This window comes from Prionailurus bengalensis, chromosome C1, assembly GCF_016509475.1.
Source record: "Prionailurus bengalensis isolate Pbe53 chromosome C1, Fcat_Pben_1.1_paternal_pri, whole genome shotgun sequence".
Classification (NCBI taxonomy): Eukaryota; Metazoa; Chordata; class Mammalia; order Carnivora; family Felidae; genus Prionailurus; species Prionailurus bengalensis.
This window is the reverse complement of record NC_057345.1, coordinates 33,856,187-33,877,099: the sequence shown is the minus strand read 5'-3', so window position 1 is coordinate 33,877,099 and position 20,913 is coordinate 33,856,187. Positions and strand designations below refer to the sequence as shown.

At 45.1% G+C, this 20,913-nt stretch overlaps 1 protein-coding gene across 2 annotated transcripts in view; it reads right to left on the bottom strand.

The window, feature by feature from the left end:
* The window catches only part of CFAP57 (cilia and flagella associated protein 57), an 80,362-nt gene that overhangs the window by 45,494 nt on the left and 13,955 nt on the right, over positions 1-20,913 (bottom strand). For both annotated transcript variants that reach the window (XM_043574639.1, XM_043574641.1), the window contains exons 7-12: positions 13,954-14,093; positions 13,020-13,185; positions 12,177-12,290; positions 6,300-6,512; positions 4,568-4,741; positions 573-734 (exon numbers count right to left, since the gene is read on the bottom strand). In XM_043574639.1, the coding sequence (XP_043430574.1) occupies positions 573-734; positions 4,568-4,741; positions 6,300-6,512; positions 12,177-12,290; positions 13,020-13,185; positions 13,954-14,093 (969 nt within the window). The remainder of the gene's footprint in view (positions 1-572; positions 735-4,567; positions 4,742-6,299; positions 6,513-12,176; positions 12,291-13,019; positions 13,186-13,953; positions 14,094-20,913) is intronic.

Below are 20,913 nucleotides of genomic sequence, written 5' to 3'. Positions count from 1 at the left end.
CTGGTTTGTAGAAAACCTAAAAAAAATATGCTGGTTATTATTACCTTTACTGTTTCATTATGAAGAGAAGTGGTTTTCAGGGACGTTTTCTAAATAACTTTTTTTTTATATAAAGAAGGCTCTACTAGCAATTATTAAGTTTCCCAGATACAACGGGTATAGTCAGCTTGTCAGTTCAATTCTGTAAATACTGATCGACTGTCTTCACGTGTCTAGCATGGGCTAGAAATTGCTGGTCACCCAAGGAAACTGCATGTCATGGCTACTGTCCTCAAAGAGTAGGAAGATGAAAGGTAGTTTCACAGGCTACAAGTGGAGCAGAGTGTAAGTCAAGATGACCACGTGGCAGGATGATGGGCAGGGTGGGGGTGGGAAGAGATGTAGCCGCAGTGAGGAGGGCAGCATGATGGTGGGGGCAGGGGATGTGCAAGGAGCCGGGAGGGGGGGTGGGGATCTGTGTTGGGCAGTGGGGGGTAGCCAGGCTACACAGGCCCTCGAATGCCAGTCCCAGGAGTTTGGACACAGTCTGGTAAGGAATTTCCACGTCTCTCTTCGTTAGACCCAATTCTTACCTTCTCTTCCATGTCTGTTTTAGTAATGAGCACCTCTTCGGCAAAGCCCACCTCCCTCTCTCGCTTGATTCCTCGACCATCCTTATCAAAGACCTTCCAGGTAAACAGGCAGCCATCTTCAGCAACAGTCAGCAGGAATTGGTCATCAAAGGTGAGCAACATCTGAGGAGAGAAAGAGCATGGAGGGGAAGCTTTCAGAGGTCGTGGGTGACCAGAACTGAGCTGGCTGTGTGCAGGGCCTCCATTCAGGCAACCCCGGGCACATCCTCACGGGAAGGAAGACAGGATCCTGGGTAAGAATGAGATACACCTCACAAGCTTCTGTTCATAAATAAAAGAAGCAAGACTGGGTCATGTCCTCTGTGGATTTGGAATCTGAAGAGTTAATTATTATCTAGATTATAAAAAGAACTCTCAACACTCGGCAGTAAAAACCCAAACCAACTGGAGGGTGGGCAAGATATATGGAGACGTTTCACCAAAGAGGTATCCAGATGGCAAAGAGGCACACAAGAAGATGTTCACCACTATTAGTCATTAGGGAAATGCATATTAAAACTATGGGGAGATATTACTACACACGTGTTAGAACAGCTAAAATGAGAAACAGTGACAATACCGAATGCTGGCAACGATGTGGAGAAACTGGATCTTGTACCCATTGCTGGTGGGAATGGAAAATAGCTTGGTAGTTTCTTAAAAAAAACTAAACATAAATGTATCACATGATCCAGCAATCATTCCCCTGGGCATTTACCCCAGAGAAAGGAAGGTCCACACAGAAGCCTGTACGTGATTGGTCATAGCAGCTTTATTTGTAATAGCCCAAAACTGGGAAAACAGTAAACTATCTTGCAATAGGCAGATGGCTAAACAGATGATGGTGCATTCCTGCCATGGAAGAAATGAAGTATTGATACATGAGAAAACTTAGATGGAGCTCGAGGGCATGCACTGGGCGAAAAAAGCCACTGTCAAAAGGTCACATACTGTACCATTCTATTTATATAAAATTCTTAGGGCGTGTGGGAAAAATAAATAAAATTATTTTTTATTAAAGGTGTATTTATTTATTTTGAGAGTGTGTGTGTGTGTGTGTGTGTGTGTGTGTACAAGTGGGGGAGGGGCAGAGAGAGAGAGAGAGAGAGAGAGAGAGAGAGACAGAGAGAGAGAGAATCCCAAGCAGGCTCTGTGCTGTCAGCGCGGAGCCTGATGCGGGGCTTGTGAACCATGAGCTCACGACCTGAGTCCAAATCAAGAGTTGGACGCTTAACTGACTGAGCCACCTAGGCGCCCCTATATAAAATTCTTAAAATGACAAATTATGGAGGATGCATGGCATGTTCTCTCTCTGAATAAATAAACAAATAAATAAAATGACAAATTATGGAACTGGAGAACCAACAAGTGTTTGCATAGGACTAGGGAGGGAGGCGGGTGAGGGGTGGGTGGGTGTCACTATCAAAGGTAGCCCGAGGGGGCTCTTTGTGGCCATGAAGCAGTTCTGTGCCCTGATTGCAGTGCTGGTTACAGGAATCTATACATGTGATAGAACGGCAGCGAAACACACACACATATTGTGCCAACGTCAATTTTCTGGGGTGATATCATACTATAGTTACAGTAGATACAATTATTGGGGGAAACTGGGAGAAGGGTACACTGGACCTATGCCATCTTTACATTCCTATGAATTTATAATTGTCTCAAAATAAAAAGTGAAAGCAAAAGAATCAACTATGAAGATGCCTTCTCACCATCAGGAATGTGCGTCAAAACCTTACAAATGGGGGTGCCCGGGTGGCTCAGTCGGTTGAGTGTCCGACTTTGGCTCAGGTCATGATCTCACGGTTTGTGAGTTCGAGCCCCGCATCATGCTCTGTGCTCTCAGTTCAGAGCCTGGAGCCTGCTTCGGATTCTGTGTCTCCCTCTGTCTCTGCTCCTCCCCCACTCATGCTCTGTCTCTCTCTGCCTCTCAAAAAATGAATGAACGTTAAAAAAAATTAAAAAAAAAAAAAACCTTACAAATGGCAATGTTCTTTCACTTGGGGCTTTTACCCCTGTCTAGCAATTTAGCCTTTAAAATAATCAGAGATGCCCACAGAAATCTGTAGAGCAGAATATTAGAGTTCATAAGGTCATTTAAATGCCCAGTTTTAGGGGCGTTTGGGTGGCTCAGTCGGTTCAACATCCAACTCTTGATTTCGGCTCAGGTCATGATCTCACAGTTGTGGGATTGAGCCCCGTGTCGACCTTATACTGGGCATGGAGTCTGCTTGAAATTCTCTCTCTCTTTCCCTCTGCCCCTCCCCTGCTCATGTTTTCTCTCTCTCTTTAAAATAAAAAAAATAAAAATAAATGCCGGGGTACCTGAGTGGCTCAGTCAGTTAAGCATCTGACTCTTGATTTCAGCTCAGGTCATGATCTCATGGTTTGTGAGATTGAGCTCTGAGTTGGGCTCTGCAATAACACCACAGAGCCTGCTTAAGATTCTCTCTCTCTGCCCCACTTCTGCTTGCACTCGCACACATGCACGCTCTCTCTCAGAATAAATTTAAAAAACTTAAAAAAAAAAACTCTCAGGGCACCTGGGTGGCTCAGTCAATTAAGCATCTGACTCTTGATCAGCTCAGGTTGTGATCTCATAGTTGTGGGATCAAGCCCTGCCTTGGGCTCTGTGCTGAGTGTGGAGTCTACTTGGGATTCTCTCTCTCTTTTTTTCTCTCTCAAAATAAATAAACAGTAAAAAAGCTTCTCATTAAAAAAAATAAAAATAAATGTCTAGTTGTAGGGGAGCCTCGGTGGCTCAGTCGGTTAAGCATCCAACTTCGGCTCAGGTCATGATCTCACAGCTCATGTTTTCAAGCCCCACATCGGGCTCTCTGTTGTCAGCATAGAGCCTGCTTCAGATCCTCTGTCCCCTTCTCTCTCTGCTCCTCCCCAGCTCATTCTCTTTCTTTCAAAATAAATAAACAAAAAATAAAAAAATAAAAATAAAAATAAATAAAATAAATAAAAATTTTAAAAAAAGCCTAGTTGTAAGAGAAGAATTAAGTTATGGTCCATCATTTGTTGGGATATTTGTGTAGTTACTAAAATCATGTTTTTGAGGAACACCTAATTATATGAAAAAAATGCTTATAATAGCATTAAGTAAAAAAAAAAAGCAGCATACAAAAGTACATACAGTATAATCTCTATTTAAAATGCACACAAAAGTACACAGAAGAGTATGAGAAAAGGCATCAAAACATTAATGAGGATACTATAGGGATTTTTGTTTATACAGTGAATACGTGTTGCTTTCATAATCAGAAAAATAAATACCTTATCCACAAAACTTCACAGCTATGAAGAGAAGAGGGGGAGTTTTCAGTTTACTTTGAGTGCAAGACCCAGGCTCAATACGGGAATGTTCCAGCTGATAATGAAAAATCCTTTCTTCATAAGGATACTGTCTGCGGGCAAGGCAGTGTAGAGTTTGGGACATAGTTCAAAGCCTTGGGTGTTGGTGGTGTTGGAGGGACAATTTACAAATGTGTGCTCATGTTTTGTGACTTCAGGGGGATGAAGGGGTTCATCTCCTGGGCTTTGACTCTTTTTGGTCCAAGGCACTTCCGTGGGGGAGGAGAGCCGGATGCGGCAGCCAGCACTCAGCAGATGGGAGATCTGGGTGGGTGGCATACAGCTTCTCTCAAATGGCCCATTATTATGCATGGTATTATGGTGAACGACCTTGTACATGAATCTTTAGGTGTACCTCTGATGATCTCCTAAGATATATTCGTGGGAGTAGTTGAAACAAAGAGTATTAGTAGCCAATAAGGGCTCATTGAATGGGCGGTTGGATGAATAAAGAGGGAGAGAGGAATAAGGGGAGAGGAGACACAGAGAGGGGTTGCAAGGATGAAGCAGGGGTGTGGAGGGCAGGATCAGATGGATCCATGGAGAGCTAGTTCTGGGAATGGGCCCCTAAAGAGAGGGTCCCTTCTCACCTTGGTGATAGGACCCGCATGGGCCTGGTACTCATTGAATTCTTTCTGCAGAGGCAGCGGGTACTTCATCGCACGGATGGTTCCCACCGAGGTGCCCACAAACATCATGCGCCCAGAATGCGAGATGACGATGGCTGTGTAGACGACATCAAAGGCTGATATCTCTCGAAGGATCTGGAACACAGACGGGTGTTCAGGGTGAGGGGCTCAGCTGTGGCCCCATGTCATTCCCTCCTCTCCTGTAACAGCAACACTTGGGCAAGTTCTGTACTGAAAAATGTTTCTCTATTCCTTACAGCACCTGGCATGGTGCCTACGCATAAAAGGCACTGATTTCAGTGTATCCTGGCTGCCTGATTGGTGAACAAGTATTCTGGGAGTTAGGATTAACGTTAATAAAAGGAAGCCAAGGGGCGCCTGGGTGGCTCAGTCGGTTAAGCATTCGACTTCGGCTCAGGTCAGGATCTCACGGTTCGTGGGTTCGAGCCCCGTGTCAGGCTCTGTGCTGACAGCTCAGTCTGTTTCGGATTCTGTGTCTCCCTCTCTCTCTGTCTCTCCCCCACTCACACTCTGTCTCTGTCTCTCTCAAAACTAAACATTAAAAAAAATTTTTTTACAAGGAAGCCAAGCCCCATTTTAAGGCTTTTGCATGTTGTAACTCATTTGATCCTCACAAAAACCCTTTGGGGGCAGTTACCGTTCCCCCTATTTTAAGATGACGAAACAGAGCCACACAGACAGCACCCACCTAGGAAGTGGCAGTCAGGCCCGAGTGTCTCTGCTCGTGACTGCTAGGCTACCTCACATCTCACACTCAGAATGCGATATGGATCATACAGCCATTCAGCAAACAGTTATTAATGCCCGTTACACAAACAAAACTATACTATCAGGAAACATTTTTTTTTTCGTGAATTCACTCACCGTGCCTTCCCTCCATCCAATCACCCACCCACCCTCCCACCAAACATTGAGGGAATGTTTGTGTGGGTCATGCAGTGTGCGCCGGCTAGTAGGGACAGCAAGAGGCGAGAATTGCGGGCCTGGCCTGAAGGGGCTTGTTCCGGTTCAGCACTGTAAAAGCCACCACACAATTGGGACTAAGCTACTTGGGGGCACAGTGGAGAGACCCCCTCCTCTCAGCTGGGCTCCAATCATGGCGAAACCCGTCTCGGGTCAGTCTGCTGCCGTGGTGTCTGTGCGCTTTCCGGCCCCAGCGCCAGGAGGGTGACGAGCACCAAAGAAGATCGGCTGTCGCTGGCGCCTGGAGAAGGATCCAGCCACGTTTGTGTGAAGTGTCTCTGCTGCACTCTTCTCTCCTCCCTCAGCTATTTGGAGCCAAATGTGGTAATTCCTAAATTTCAGAGTTTGGAGGTCTCGAACAAAAGTGGTGGCCGAGCCGAGGCGACGGCGGTAACTATACTTCCGTCTCTACCCCAGGGTAAGCATGCAGTTTGGAGATGTTGCTGACCTGCGGGCCTGGAGGGTGGAAGAGACCTGTAGCCGGCCAGCAAAACAGAAGGAGAAAGGGGCCCCATGGTTTAACCAGTCAGGTAGGGCGCCGGGCAGGAAATCCCAGAAGTATCAATAACGGAATGACCCAGAGGGTCGTCCCATGAAGAAGGGACCCTGTTCTGACGAGCCCTCTTCCCGTCACACTTCCTGCTGCGCCGTGGAGGCTGTCTTCTGCAGACCAGCGGGCAGCCCGGAGGTGGGGCCGGGGCAGACTCACCGAAGAGTCTGCAATCTCCTTGAGGGTCTGGTCTGATCCAACTGCAAAGATAATTTTGGCATCGGGGGAGACAGTAACACAGTTGTAACTGCAGGACTTGAGAACGCATTCTGTCTCTCTCTTTCCTGAGGACAGATTCCATTCATAGACAGCACCGTCTGTGCCGCAAGAGATCAGTTTGCTGTCATCCGCGTTCCACGCAACCGAGCGAACCTACAGGGGATGAAGGCGTAGCCAGTTAAAAGCGTGCATATGTCCCTGTGCGCGCGCGCGCACACACACACACACACACACACACACACACACACGCCTCATTAGGGAAAGGAGGATGAACTCCTCACGTGTTCCACTAGACCGAGGCAGAATGTCCTTTCCTGGTGCGTGCCCTTCAGCAAACCCAAAACTGGCTTTATTTGGAACAGAGCATGAACAAGTCTACCCTCTGGGCATTGTCTAAAATGATGGAGGTATCGGTGTAGTGCGATTCAGAAAAGGCTGGTAGGTCCACAATATGAGCAAATAGCAGAGCATGACAATTTTAATAGAACGAGGGAAAGACACGGTCAAGGAGAGACCTTCTGCAATCATAGACAACTCCGGGGGTCAGGAAGACTGTGCGCATGTGCTAAGCCGCCCCACTCAAGAGCAATCAGAGCAGGATATGGGGAAAACTCGAAAGCGTCTTCTGAGCTGCACAGGGACCCATCAACACAGGGCAGAAACCTCACTAGCACAAGGGGTTTAAACATAACATCTGACCAAACCCTAACTGAATAATAATCTCCTCTGGTCCACGGGCATCTCCCAGGAAGCCAGGCTTAGAAATAAAATCACTTATCCCTGGCAGCCTGGAAGACTGTGTGCATGTCTAGGGCTGCACTCTCTCAGGTACACAGAGAGAACATCCAAACTACTAGAACCTGGCTGAACAAGGAGCAAAAAAACGTGAACTCTGTGAACTGTGACAGCCGCCTCCCAGCCACACAGATCCAATGGTAAAGGGTGAAAGTGTAACTGGCTAAGGGGGCTAAGCCCAATCTGTGACTAATGAGTGGCTCAGGTCAACGCAGGGGCAACCAGAGAAAAGATAAAAAAAAGAACAAAAATCTGAGCAGGGACATCAAGGCTGCACACTGCAGGGGAAAGAAAGACCTCTCAGGATTCGTGCAGCCAGGTCACCAAACAAAGAAACAAACAACAACAACAACAACAACAACTTTCTAGATCTTCCCCTTATCATATTTATAACTTCCTTCTCCAATAGTGAGAGTCCTGGTTCCCATTATCTTCAATATATTTGCTTATTTTCTCATAAGGAACCAACCTCCTGACCCACTGGCCACCTCTTTTGGTATTTCCATGACTGCGACCCTGTGGGGCATGCCCTTAACCACCTCCTCAGCTCCACTTCCACCTCTTAAATTGGATTCTCTGTTTGTTACTATTATGTACAAATACCCTTGAAAAAATATAGTGACGCTATTTCCAACACTATTCCTAGATTCACTAATTTTAATAGTTTCTCTGAAAACTCTTTGAATTTCCTACATACTCAGTCGTGTTGTCTGTGAGGATCTATTTATTCCTTTCCAATTTCTACGCTTTTTATTTTGCTTTGGTCTGAATGTTTCTGTCTCTTACTCCGCCCTGCACCCCCCAGTTCGTACGTTGAAATCCTTACCCGAGAAGATGATGGTATAGGGAGGTGGGGCCCTTTGACAGGTGATTAGGTCATGAGGGTAGAGCCCTCATGAATGGGATTAGTAAGTGTCCTTATGAAAGACGCCCCAGAGAGCTAGCTCACCCCTTCTACCATGTGAGGATATGAGAAATCTGCAGCCAGGAAGAGGGCCCTCACCTACCCATGCTGGCACCTGAGTCTTGGACTTCTTGCCCTCCAAACTGTGAGGAAACTTTTCTGTTCTTTATGAGCTACCCAGTCTGTGCTGTTTTGTTATGGCAGACTCATGGACTAAGACATATTTCCTTTTCTTGTCTTATTGCGCTGGTTAGGACTCAGTACCAGGCTAACAGAAGGCATCGTCTTTTGTTCTCTATCTCAGAAGGAATGCTTTCATAACTTTAGGATCAAGTATGCTGTTTGTCGTAGGTTTTCTTAAATATCTTGCATAAGATTTTTATAATAGAAGTTCCATTATTTTTTAGTTTGTTGTTTTTTATTTTTTTATTATTTAAAATTTTTAAAATGTTTATTTACTTTTGAAGGAGAGACAGAGCATGAGCAGGGTAGGGGCAGAGAGAGAGGGAGACACAGAATCTGAAATGGGCTCCAGGCTCTGAGCTGTCAGCACAGAGCCCGACGTGGGGCTCGAACTCACAAACCACAAGATCATGACCTGAGCTGAAGTTGGATGCCTAACCGACTGAGCCACCCAGGTGCCCCAAGTGTTGTTTTTTAAAATCGTGGATGGATATTAAATGCTATCAATTTTATTATATCTGCATTTATGGAGATAAACATATGATTTTTTCATCCTTATTATGCTAACGTGGTGTACCACATTAATTGATTTCAAATTGTAAAACAATCTTGTATTCCTGGAATAAATCCAACTTGGTCATGTTGTGTTCTCCTTTTTATATATTGATGGATTGGCTTGATAATATTTTATTTCTACGGTCACAAAAAAGACCAGCTTAGCATTTCTTCCTTGTGATGTCTTTGACAGGTTTTGGTATCATGATTGTGCTGGCCTCACAGAACAATATTGGGAAGTATTTGCTCTTTTCTCTATACTTTGCAAGAGTTTCTTCATTATTATTAGTGTCATTTTTTTTTTTTCCTTACAAGTTGATATAATTCTCCAGTGATATGCTCTGGGCCTAGAGTTTTCTTTATAGGAAGGTTTTTAAATGATAGACTCAATTTTTCTAGGAATTTGTTTCATCTATATTATTCAAATTTATTTTCATAAAGTTGTTCATAATATCCCCTCATGATCTTTTTTTATTATATAGGATCTGTACTGATATCCCCTTTTCATTCCTCATACTGGTTATTTTTTATTTTATTTTTTTTTATTTATTTTTGGGACAGAGAGAGACAGAGCATGAACAGGGGAGGGGCAGAGAGAGAGGGAGACACAGAATCGGAAACAGGCTCCAGGCTCCGAGCCATCAGCCCAGAGCCTGACGCGGGGCTCGAACTCACGGACCGCGAGATCGTGACCTGGCTGAAGTCGGACGCTTAATCGACTGCGCCACCCAGGCGCCCCAGCCTCATACTGGTTATTTACCTTCCCTCCTTTTATTCTCCTCTCGTAATCGGTCATGTTAAAGGCTTGTCCATTTTGCATTTTCAAAATGCTAAGTTCTGGGGATACCTGACTGGCTCAGTTGGTAGAGCATGCAACTCTGGATCTCAAGGTTCTGAGTTTGAGCCCCACACTGGGAGTAGAGATTACTTAAAAAAACCTGGATTGCCTGGGTGGCTCAATTGGTTAAATGTCCAACTCTTGATTTTGGCTCAGGTCATGATCTCATGGTTCATGAGAGCCTCGTATCAGGCTCTGTGCTGATGGTGCGGAGCCTGCTTAGATTATCTCTCTCCCCTCCCCCCGTCTCTCAAAACAAACATACATTTAAAAAAAAACAACCCAAAACCCAAAAACCATGCTTTGGCTTTGATGATCTTCTATTGTGTTTGTTTTCTATTTCATTAACTTCTGCTCTTATCCTTACTATTTCCTTCCTTTTATCTTCTTTGAATTTAATTTGCTGTTCCTTTTCTAACTTCTTTAGATGATTATATCACTGATTTTTATCTTTTTATATTCCTAATATATGTATTTAAGGTTATAAATTTCCATGTGCATGGCTTTAGTGTATCCTCCATCTGTATATGTATATTTTTAATACTGCAGATGTAAGTCTAACATACAACTCTGGTTAGAAACCAGTGTTATAAATACTTGCAAAGGGATGCAACAAAGGGCTGCTTTCCTGGACTGGTCAGGGAGGGCCTCCCAAGGAGATGCACATGGTTCTAGAAAGAGCATCAGAATCACCCGGCATGCTTTCATCTGCACCTCCACAGTCACTTGAAGACCAATCGCATTGTTGAAACCGGGAAAGCTCAGTGTTTTCACAGTTCCTGCACTTATGCACCTGTTATTTGCCACACTCAATGGTTAGTTTTTAGTCTTTTCAGGACCTCTCTCTGACCTTTACTTATTTTTGTAAATGTTGATTTATTTTTGAGAGACAGAAAGAGAGAGAGAGAGAGAGAGAGAGAGAGAGAGAGAGAGAGAGCAGGGGAGGGGCAGAGAGGGAGAGAGAGAATCCCAGGCAGGCTCCATGCTGTCAGCCCAATGCAGGGCTCCATCCCACATACCATACCATGAGATCATGACCTGAGCTGAAATCAAGAGTTGGACATTCAACCAACTGAGCCACCCAGGCGCCCCTCTCTCTGACCTTTAATACCACCAACTACTTTATCTTGGAAGAATCCCTTCACTTCTCTGATACAATTCCTTGATTCCAAGTTCTCCTGTGCCTTCATTTGCAGTCCTTCTCTTTAACCAGTCCCTGAAACGTTGGTCACCTGTCTCTGCCCAAGATTCTTCTCAAATTCCAGGCCCTTGGTGATGTAATCTATGCCTCTGACTTCCACTACCACCTAATCCCCTGAATCTTCATTTTCAGCCTTGACTTCTTTCCTGACCCCCATGCCTGAGTACCATAGTTCTTGGACACATGGCACATAACATATACAAAATGGAACTTAACGTCGTGCTTCTCTCTGTCTCTACTACCAAAGCCATGGTTTATTTTCCGACTCATCTTTCACCCTCACTTCTTAGCTGGTCTCCATCCCTCCAAGTTCCCTCTCCTCTAATCCAGCCTCAACACTGTTTGGAGAAGTACCTTTCTAACCCCATTACTTCCTTTCCTGAATCCTTTCAGTTGCCTCTCATCACCTACAGAGTAAAGTCCAATTCCTTGGCATGGTGCACACACTGGGATGTAGCCAACCTCTCTGGCTCCTTCCACCACTGCTGGAATGTGCCCAACGTTCCAGCCATGTGTACCTCAAACCACCACCCTATTTTATACTCCAGTTCCATCATCTCTAATAGGTCCTCTGCCTAGCATGCCTTTCAAGTGCTTTTTTCTGTCCAAATTCTTTCACCGACTTCTTAAGTCTTTCCACCTTTGGCCCCTCCCTTGTCTTCATGCCCCATCTCCACTCTGTCTGAACTACTTGAACTACTGCTAAGTATCTTTTGAATCCACCTCCTTCTCCCTATCTGTACCATCTCCTTTATGGTCCAAAATGGTGTAGACATCCACAATAGTCTCCTTACCATTTCTACCCTTTCAATACATTCTTCTTTCTGCAGCCAAAGGAGTCTAAAATGCGAATCTGGTCATATCATTCCCTCCTCTGAAAATCTTCAATGATTTCAAGGCACAAGGAGGATATCTTTTTTATAGTTTTTTTATACTTAGGAGGCCTGCAAGGTTCCATGCACTTGGGCCTCTGCTAATCCCACCAATCTCAGCTGGGTCCGTTTTGTCCTGACACCTATGGTTCCAGCCCCACAGACTTTTCAGCTCCTCTGAAGCTCTATCTGGTTAATTCCTTCCTACTCCTTTAGGACCCAGCCTTTATGAACACCCCACTCTAAATTATGCCAACTCTTTCATTATTTACTCTCATAACATCCCATGTTTTTCTTTCATTGCATTTATTGCAATTAGTAATTACCCGGTGCTTTTGTTTTATCGTCTCTTTCCCCAAGTAGACCGTGAACTCCAAGAGGAAACGCATTGCTTCTCTTTTGTTCACTTGGCAAGCATAATGCTTGGCTCTGTGCCTCCCGTGTCCTTGGACACTGCTCACTCACTGACCTTCCCGGTGTGTCCTTTCAGGTTCGAGATGTTCTCCAGGCTCGTAGTGGCAAAAATGTGAATCACATTTCCACTGACCGCAGCAAACAGGTGACCTCCATTGCTAAAGGAACACTACAAAGAAACAAAGCAAGAGAGCAAGAATGAGAGAAATGAGCCTTCTGGACGTTACAGTCAAGAGCTCTTTTTCCTAAAGAGTTCAGGCTGAAAGCAGGTGTGGAAGTGGGAATCGGGGGGGAAAGGTGCAGAGGGACTGAGGACCAGCCGGCATCTTGGCTATTCCTGTAGCTCATACTGGCCAAGATGCTGCCACTGGTGTGTGCACGGACCATGATGCTGCTTGGATGGTAGAGTGCAGCATTCGTTGTTTGTAGAAGTGTCAGAGTGGGGAAGCAACTCCCGAAATCACTATCTGGTTTCTGCGGTCACCTCAGGGGGAAGTGTGATGGGCGGCCTACTGCCTCTCCCTGGTGACGCTTCTATTCCCAGGCCCCTCCCAATCTCCAACCTCACCTTCCGGACTGGCTGGCGCTCCGATTCTGAGATGACTTCCCTTTTTGACACTTTTTGTTACTCGGCAATCAGAGAGAGAATTAATCACACGTGGGATCTCACAAGACTTGGGGTTCAGTGAAATATCTTGATGAGCAAGAGAGAAATGGGATAGAGCCGTATGCTCAAGAAGTTTGGGGAGAGGAGAACCCGATCTCTTGCCTTTTCTTCTTTTAAAGCCACCGATGTTCTCTAAGCAGACTTTGGTCCCACTTTGCCAGAGTGTGTTAGTTCTTGATACTTCAACCCCCAGTTTTCCAAGAAACTGAACCTTTATCTCCAGCATCTTACCTCTCTGCATCCTCTGACAGAATATTCTTTGAAAGAACGTATATCATCAATGAGTAGATTCATAAGGCGTAGTTTGTCAGCAAATCCTACGACAACAAAGTGCCCCGATGGATGAAGGCTGATTGTATAAGCCTCTTCCTGGTATTCCTTAAATAGCTCCAGAGTGCTGTGAAAAAGAGTATGGAATTCTAAGAAACTCCCTTGAGCCCTCCATTGTATCTGGCACATATTTCTATCATAGCCTAGGAGATACTTTGTCGCTTGAAATTTTGGTTCCTCTTTTCCCCAGGTTTTGGTTATTTGAGGAGAGTGTCCGGCAATGAGTATGGGAAATAGGGAAAGCGATCAACGAGTTCTCTAGCGATGCTGAAGGCACAGCTCCATTTGGATCCCCCGAGTTGGAAGGACCACACGGTTTCTTTTCGGCAACCCAGTGGCTATACACAAAGGACAGAGAAATTACAGTGGGGGGCCACTCTAGGCTGGGGATCCTCAGGGAATCCATGTCAGGGAGAAAAAGTCACTAGGGAGTTAAGGATGGTCGGGGGCAGTGATGAGGAGAGAGATGTAGTGGTCTGGAGAGTCCCATGTGACGAAAAGTACATCTGAAGGGAGAGAGGAAAACTGGAAGAACACAGGAGATTATTTAAGAAGGCGGAGTGTTATCTTTATGTCCCCATTGTCTAGCATGGTGTCTGGTGTGTGGTGAAGCACTTAATAAAACACAAAGCCATGTTCTAGCCTGAGCGCGAGCAAAAAGGGAAGAGAAACAGGTAAGTTGACAGACTTGATTAAAAAAACAAAACAAAACACCTTTTCCAACCGAGAGCTTCAAGTAATTACATTTTAAGACTCTCTAATTAAAATAATTTACATGAACAAATGTAACAACTGGGATCCTGCACGCTGCAGTCGCGAAGCCTTTCATCCTTACTTTGATTCATAATTCCAGATGCGAACGGATCGATCCAGAGAGCAGGTGGCAATGAAGGGTTTGCGGATGCACGTGGCTAGCCCGGTGATGGCTGCGGAGTGCAAGGGGTACATCAGATACTCGAAGTGAGCAGGCTCCCCCTGGAGAAATCACACAGAGTGAGATCTGGCAGAGTAAGCAAAGGGCTGGCTGTATACTTCAGCTCCATTACCACCTACGAATGTTAGTTAGCCTGGGTGCACAGATAATGGCCGTGGGAAGACTGCTTTAACATTATGCATATTTTCCAATGCTGCTATTATTTTAAAAAGCAATTTAAAATGACAAAAAATGGCAATTAAAAAATTTTTTTAAGGATTTTTTTTTTTTTTGAGAGCGAGATGGCACAAATGAGGGAGGGTGGAGAGAGAGAGAGACAGAGAATCCCATGAGGGATAGATAGGAGATGGGGGAGAGAGAAGCGGGGTTCACCCGAAGCGGGGCTTGAGCTCACGAACTGTGAGATCATGACCTGAGCCAAAGTCAGATGCTTAAGTGACCGAGGCACCCAGGCGCCTCAGAACTTTGTTCTATAGCTATACCAGAATTTAATGTAGTCATTCCTCTACTATGGGAACATTTCAGTGGATTCCATCATTTGTTATTTAGGAATAACATTAGACTAACCATCCTTGTGGGTTAAGTCTTTGTACCTCTCTGATGACTTCCTTAGCTCCTTCAGTGGAAGTGTCCAACACGAAGCTTTTGAATGCGGACGCATCTGTTTCAAAAGACATCCATCTTTTTTTTTTTTAATTTTTTTTAACATTTATTTATTTTTTGAGACAGAGAGAGACAGAGCATGAACGGGGGAGGGGCAGAGAGAGAGGGAGACACAGAATCGGAAGCAGGCTCCAGGCTCTGAGCCATCAGCCCAGAGCCCGACGCGGGGCTCGAACTCATGGACCGTGAGATCGTGACCTGAGCTGAAGTTGGACGCTCAACCGACTGAATCACCCAGGCGCCCCAAAAAGACATCCATCTTAAAGAAACATAGTGCCAGCTGTGTGACACAGTTACTAGCAAAACAACCGGATGAGGAATGAGGCTGCCCACCCTGCTGCCCACATTAGTCCCTTACTCAGAATGCCCTGGATAATATGGATAACTGGCTGCTTGAGTGATCCCACTTCTTCCTTCCTGTGCTCTTAGGTTTTAAATTAGCCAATAAAGAGCAAACCCACAAAATCCTAGACATCCCACCCCCCACACTCCAGTAAAGGCAAAGCCCATGCCCTTTCTCTCCCCATGACCTTGCTGTGCAGCCCTCATGTGTGCTCCGTACCCTCCAGAGCATGTGAGTAACAAATCTGTTCCCCTAAGTTCCCTGGTGTTTTGTGAAGTGCCTCCTGCAATGATCCTAAGAAGGAAAAGGTCCGGTCCAGCCACAACTCTGGCCGTGGTGGGAGAAACGTCTGGGGGGTTGCTATGAGTAATATGGGCCTGGGCAAAGTGCCGCGGGCATTCCTAGCCAAGAGCATCACTATCAATAGGCTGGGACGGAGGCAACAGGTACGTTTCTAGAAGGGGAATACTGGGGGAAATGGCATGAACGACTCTAAAGACCTTCAGAGGCCCTGCCAGACTTCTCTCCAGAGAAATGGCGTCATTCCGCCACCAGCAGCAGAGAGAGCTGGGGTGAATGATTTCACACGGAGATGCTTCCTGTGACACTGGTTGTACAGGCTTCACATTGTTCTGTTTTCGGAGGCCTTATACCTGGGACACCTGAATGAGGAGTGATGGCTGGGAAATTCAATTAGGTGCATGCATTTTAGGCCCGTTCACCAGCAAACCAAAGGCTGAGATGGGGATTCCCTCAAATTCTGGCCCTCGCTCACTTATAAACTCAGCTGCATCCACTCAACCTTCCCTACTATCTCGGAAGAAAAGGTGCTGTGCTGTGCTGTGCTGGGGTGGGGGGCAGGACAGAGTATTCCCCTTCTCCATCCCTTACCCTTTCTTTCTCCAATTATCTTCAACCTCCCTGTCTCTACTGGCACATTCCCATCAGCTTTTGAATACACTCACACCTCTCTTACCTTAAACACAACAGTAATCCTCTTTCGTCCTTTCTCTGCACTTCTGCCTAAGAAGTTGTACGATGATGGAGAATCAGACAAGCAGGCTTACCGATTTCACTTGAAATTCATGACCACAAGCCTCCAACGGACCGATAACTCCGTGTTTTTCAGTAAGTTCACTTTCTGAATCTCCAAGGTACTGATTTCATGCCATTTATTCTCTTTCCAGGCCTTCAGACTCTCTTCCTCTTTCTCCCAGCCCCAAAACTTGTCTGATGACCTTGCCTCATATTTCCTTGATTTTGTATCTTTACTTTCTTCATTCTGTAGCTCAGGCGCAGAGTTACAGACTGTCATAATTCACGTACGGCCAATTTTTATTTTATATTTCATTCCCTTCCTCTTTTAATTTTCACTCTTGTTCCTCCCTTATCAAAGGCACCAATTAATGTGTCTCATTTGTGTCCTTGGAATTTTTTTTTTTCTTAACGTTTCTTTATTTTTGAGAGACAGAGACAGAGCATGAGTGGGGGAAGGGCAGAGAGAAGAGACACAGAATCAGAAGCAGGCTCCAGGCTCTGAGCTGTCAGCACAGAGCCCGATGCGGGACTCAAACCCACCAAACGGGAGATCATGACCTGAGCTGAAGTCGGACACTCAACTGACTGAGCCACCCAGGCGCCCCCATGTTCTTGGATATTTCTATACATGGCACCATCCTTCAGACTACATTCTTCAGTTTTACTTTTTTCTCTCAACCATCTATGTTGTCATGTATATAATTATTGCTTCTACCAGAGATTTGGTATTCTGTGGTATGCATCCAGCTCTTTGGGGACGGACAGCTGGGCTGTCTTCGACTCTCCATTGCTACGAACACAAAGGCGAACGTCTTTGTATGTACTCTCTAATGGACTGGCGTGATGTAATTCCTGGTATGCATCCAGGAGCAGACCACTGGGTAACAAGATATATGCATTCTCTATTTGACCAGGAACTATCAGACTGCTCTCTAGAATGTCTATACCAGTTTACATCCCCTCACCATCCCATAAGGATTCCCATTCTCTTTTGCTCTCAGAAATTTCGGGTGATATCTGACTTTCTTTTTTTTTTTTTTTTTTAATTTTTTTCAACATTTATTTATTTTTGGGACAGAGAGAGACAGAGCATGAACGGGGGAGGGGCAGAGAGAGAGAGGGAGACACAGAATCGGAAACAGGCTCCAGGCTCTGAGCCATCAGCCCAGAGCCCGATGCGGGGCTCGAACTCCCGGACCGTGAGATCGTGACCTGGCTGAAGTCGGACGCTTAACCGACTGCGCCACCCAGGCGCCCCCGAGAGATATCTGACTTTCTAATTTTGGTTAATGTCATTAAAAAATTTTCATAAAGAAGCATCTCAGTCATGACGTGCAGGAAACAATTATACCACTGCTCAGGCCAGGCTCTCTGGGCTGCTGGCGCCCCCAGCCTTGCCTCTGGTGCACATTAAAGATCCCAAACCACAACTGACTCCACGCGACTTCACAATCAATAAAAAAGGAGCAATCTTTGAATTAGAGGCTGAACTCAACAATGAAAAGAAAGAAAAAGAGGAAGGAGGCTGGGCAGAAAGCGATTGCTGCCATGACCAGGGGGCAGGATGTCAGTTCTCTCTTTCCAGATGTAAGAAACTACACGCACACTGACCATCTGAAGTTAAAGAAGCTTGCGTATCTCTATTTGATGAACCTCACCAAGAGTCAGCCAGACGTGGCCATCATGGCTGTCCATAGCTTTGTGAAGGACTGTGAGGATCCCAATTCTCTAATTCAGGCCTTGGCAGGCAGGGCCAGGGGTGCATCCGGGTGGACAAGATGACAGAATTGCTCTGCAAGTACTTGGAGGATGAAGATCCCTACGTTAGGAAGACAGCGGCAGTCTGTGTGGCAAAATTCCATGAGATCGATGCCCAAATGGTGGAAGATCAGGGATTTCTGGATACTCTGTGGGATCTCATTGCAGATTTACATCCAATGGTGGTGGCTAATGCTGTAGCAGCATTTTCTGAAATCAGCGAATCTCACCTAAATGGCAACTTACTCGATCTGAACCCACAGAACATTAATAAGCGGCTGATGGCCCCAAATGAGTGCACTGACTGGGCCAGATTTTCATCTTGAACTCCCTAATTACAACCCTAAAGATGGCCGGGAGGCTCAGAACATCTGGGAACGTGTAACTCCCCGGCAATCTCACGCCAACTCAGCGGTGGTGCTTTCAGCGGTAAAAGTCCTAAGGAAGTTTCTAGAGTTGTTACCCAACGACTCTGACTACTACAATGTAGTAAGTAGTAGAAGGTGGCCCCTCCACCTGTCTCTGCTGTCTGGGGAGCCAGACATGCAGTACGTTGCCCTGAGGCCACTTCAGCTGCTACGTCCCACTCAACGGTGCTTTTTGTAGAAGATGGCAAAATGGAGCACCAGGTATTCCTTGTGAAGGAAAGGATGGTCCCAGCGAAAATGAACTTCAGTTTCAGATTAAGGATTGTCACTTAAATGCTGAGACTTTCCAGCAAATCGCAAAACAACAATGTCTGTACTAATGCCAAGAGTACATTCCTCTTGGAAGACATTCTGTACCAATCCCTGAAACTCACAAATGGCCTCTGGATTTTGGCTGAGCTACATGTCCAGACAGGAAACCCAAATTACACACAGTCGCTGAAGGGTAGGGCTCCTGAAGTCTCTCAACACATGTAGCAGGCCTATGGCAGCATTTTGAAAAATGAATAGACTGGTCCTGTGCCCTCTGGCCACCCTGTGATTGGTGCAAGCCAAGAACTCTTAACTGGAAGAAATTGGACCGCTGTGTAGAACCTGAACCCAAACACTGAGGCCACCCACCAAGGTAGTGACTAGTTTAACCTGTGTTAACATTAAGACACAACCTGCTGGATAGTTTTAGCTTCCTGTGAACATCTGCAACCACTGCTTCAATCACTTCCCACCTCTTGCCAACTGCCACTACTATCTATCCTTACTTGGGGGCTTCTCCACGGTGTGCCGATGGCTGGCATTTTTAAGGGGTTTGGTATTTTGTAATTGAAAGCTCATTTCAAAAGCAGAAAAAGACAAAAATATTAAAGCAAGGAAAAGTGTCACTGGAAAAAAAAAAAGAGGCATCTCAGACTTGTTTTAATTTGCATTTTGCTGTGCATAGGCAACAGACATTGCCTGTGAGAGTGGCCAGGTATTGGATTTAATGGATGACGACTTCACAGTGGCTATTACAGATCTGTTCAAAGAACTAAAGAAAACCATGATTAAAGAAGGAAAGAAACTTTTGATTACAATGTCACATCAAATAGAGATCATTGTTTAAAAAAAAAGCAAATTCTGTAGGTAAAAAGTACAATAGCAGAAACGAAAAATACACTAGAGGCACTCAAAAGCAGATCTGAACGAGCGGAAGAAAGAATCAGTGAAGTTAAAGGCAGATCAAGAAAGATTATGCAATATGGAAAACAGAAAAATGAACAGAACCGCAGGTAAATGTGGGACTCCACTAAACACACCAACACATGTACAGTGGGAGTACCAGGAGGAGAGGAGAGAGACAGAAAGGAGCAGAAAAAAATATTTGAATAAATAATGGACAAAATTCCCCACATTTATTGGAAAGTATTGATGCACACATCCATGAAGCTGAAACACAAAGAGATCCACAGACACATGATAGTAAAAATATTGAAAACTGAAGACAAAGAAAAAACCTTGAAAGCAGCAAGTGGAAGACGATTGATCAGTTACAAGGAAGTCCAACAAGGTGACAGCAGATTTCTCACCAAAAATAATAAAAGCCAAGAGGGAGTGGGATAACATGTTCAAAATACTCAAAGAAAAAACTGTCGATCAAGAATTGTATATCCAGGGGCTCCTGGATGGTTCAGCTGGTTAAGCATCCGACTCTTGGTTTTGGCTCAGGTCATGATCTCACAGTTCGTAAGTCTGAGTCCTGCGTTGGGCTCTGCAATGCAGAGCATGCTTGGGATTCTCTCTCTCTCTCCTTCTCTCTCTGCTCCTCCCCCACTCACACTGCTTCTGTCTCTCTCAAAATAAATACACTTTATTTTTTTTGAGAGAGGGCATAAGTGAGTGAGGGGCAGAGAGAGAGAGGGAGGGAGAGAGTGAGAGTGAGAGAGAATCCCATGAGGGGGGAGAGAGAGAGAAACAGAGACAGAGAGGCAGCGCTGTGCTCACCCGATGCAGGACTCAAACTCATGAACTGTGAGATTATGACTTGAGCCAAAGTCAGATGCTTAACCAACTGAGCCACCCAATAAATAAACTTAAAAAAAAAATTCTATATCCAGCAAAGCTGTCTCTTAAAAATGAAACATAAAAATATTCCTAACAATGGGGCGCCTGGGTGCCTCAGTCAGTTGAGCATCCAATTTTGGCTCAGGTCGTGATCCCGCTGTCTATGAGTTCGAGCCCTGCGTCGGGCTCTATGCTGACAGCTCAGAGCCTGAAGCCTGTTTTAGATTCTGTGTCTCCCTCTCCCTGCCCCTCCCCCATGCATGCTCTGTCTCTCTGTCAAAAATAAATATTAAAATAATAATAATAATAATAATAATAATAATAATAAATTCCTAACAAGAATAAAGAGTTTGTTGCTCACAGACCTGCCTGCCATGTAATACTGAAGGAGATTCTTCAGGTTGAAGTAAGTGACCCCAGACAGTAATTTGAATCCACCAAAAAACACAAAGAATACCAGTAAATGTATTACGACATTATAAAAAATATAAATACATATCTCATCCCCACTTTTCTTTCACCTTATTGAGAAAGCAACTATATAAAAAATATGCATATTATGCATCATTGGGCTCATGGAAGTGTATTTGCCAA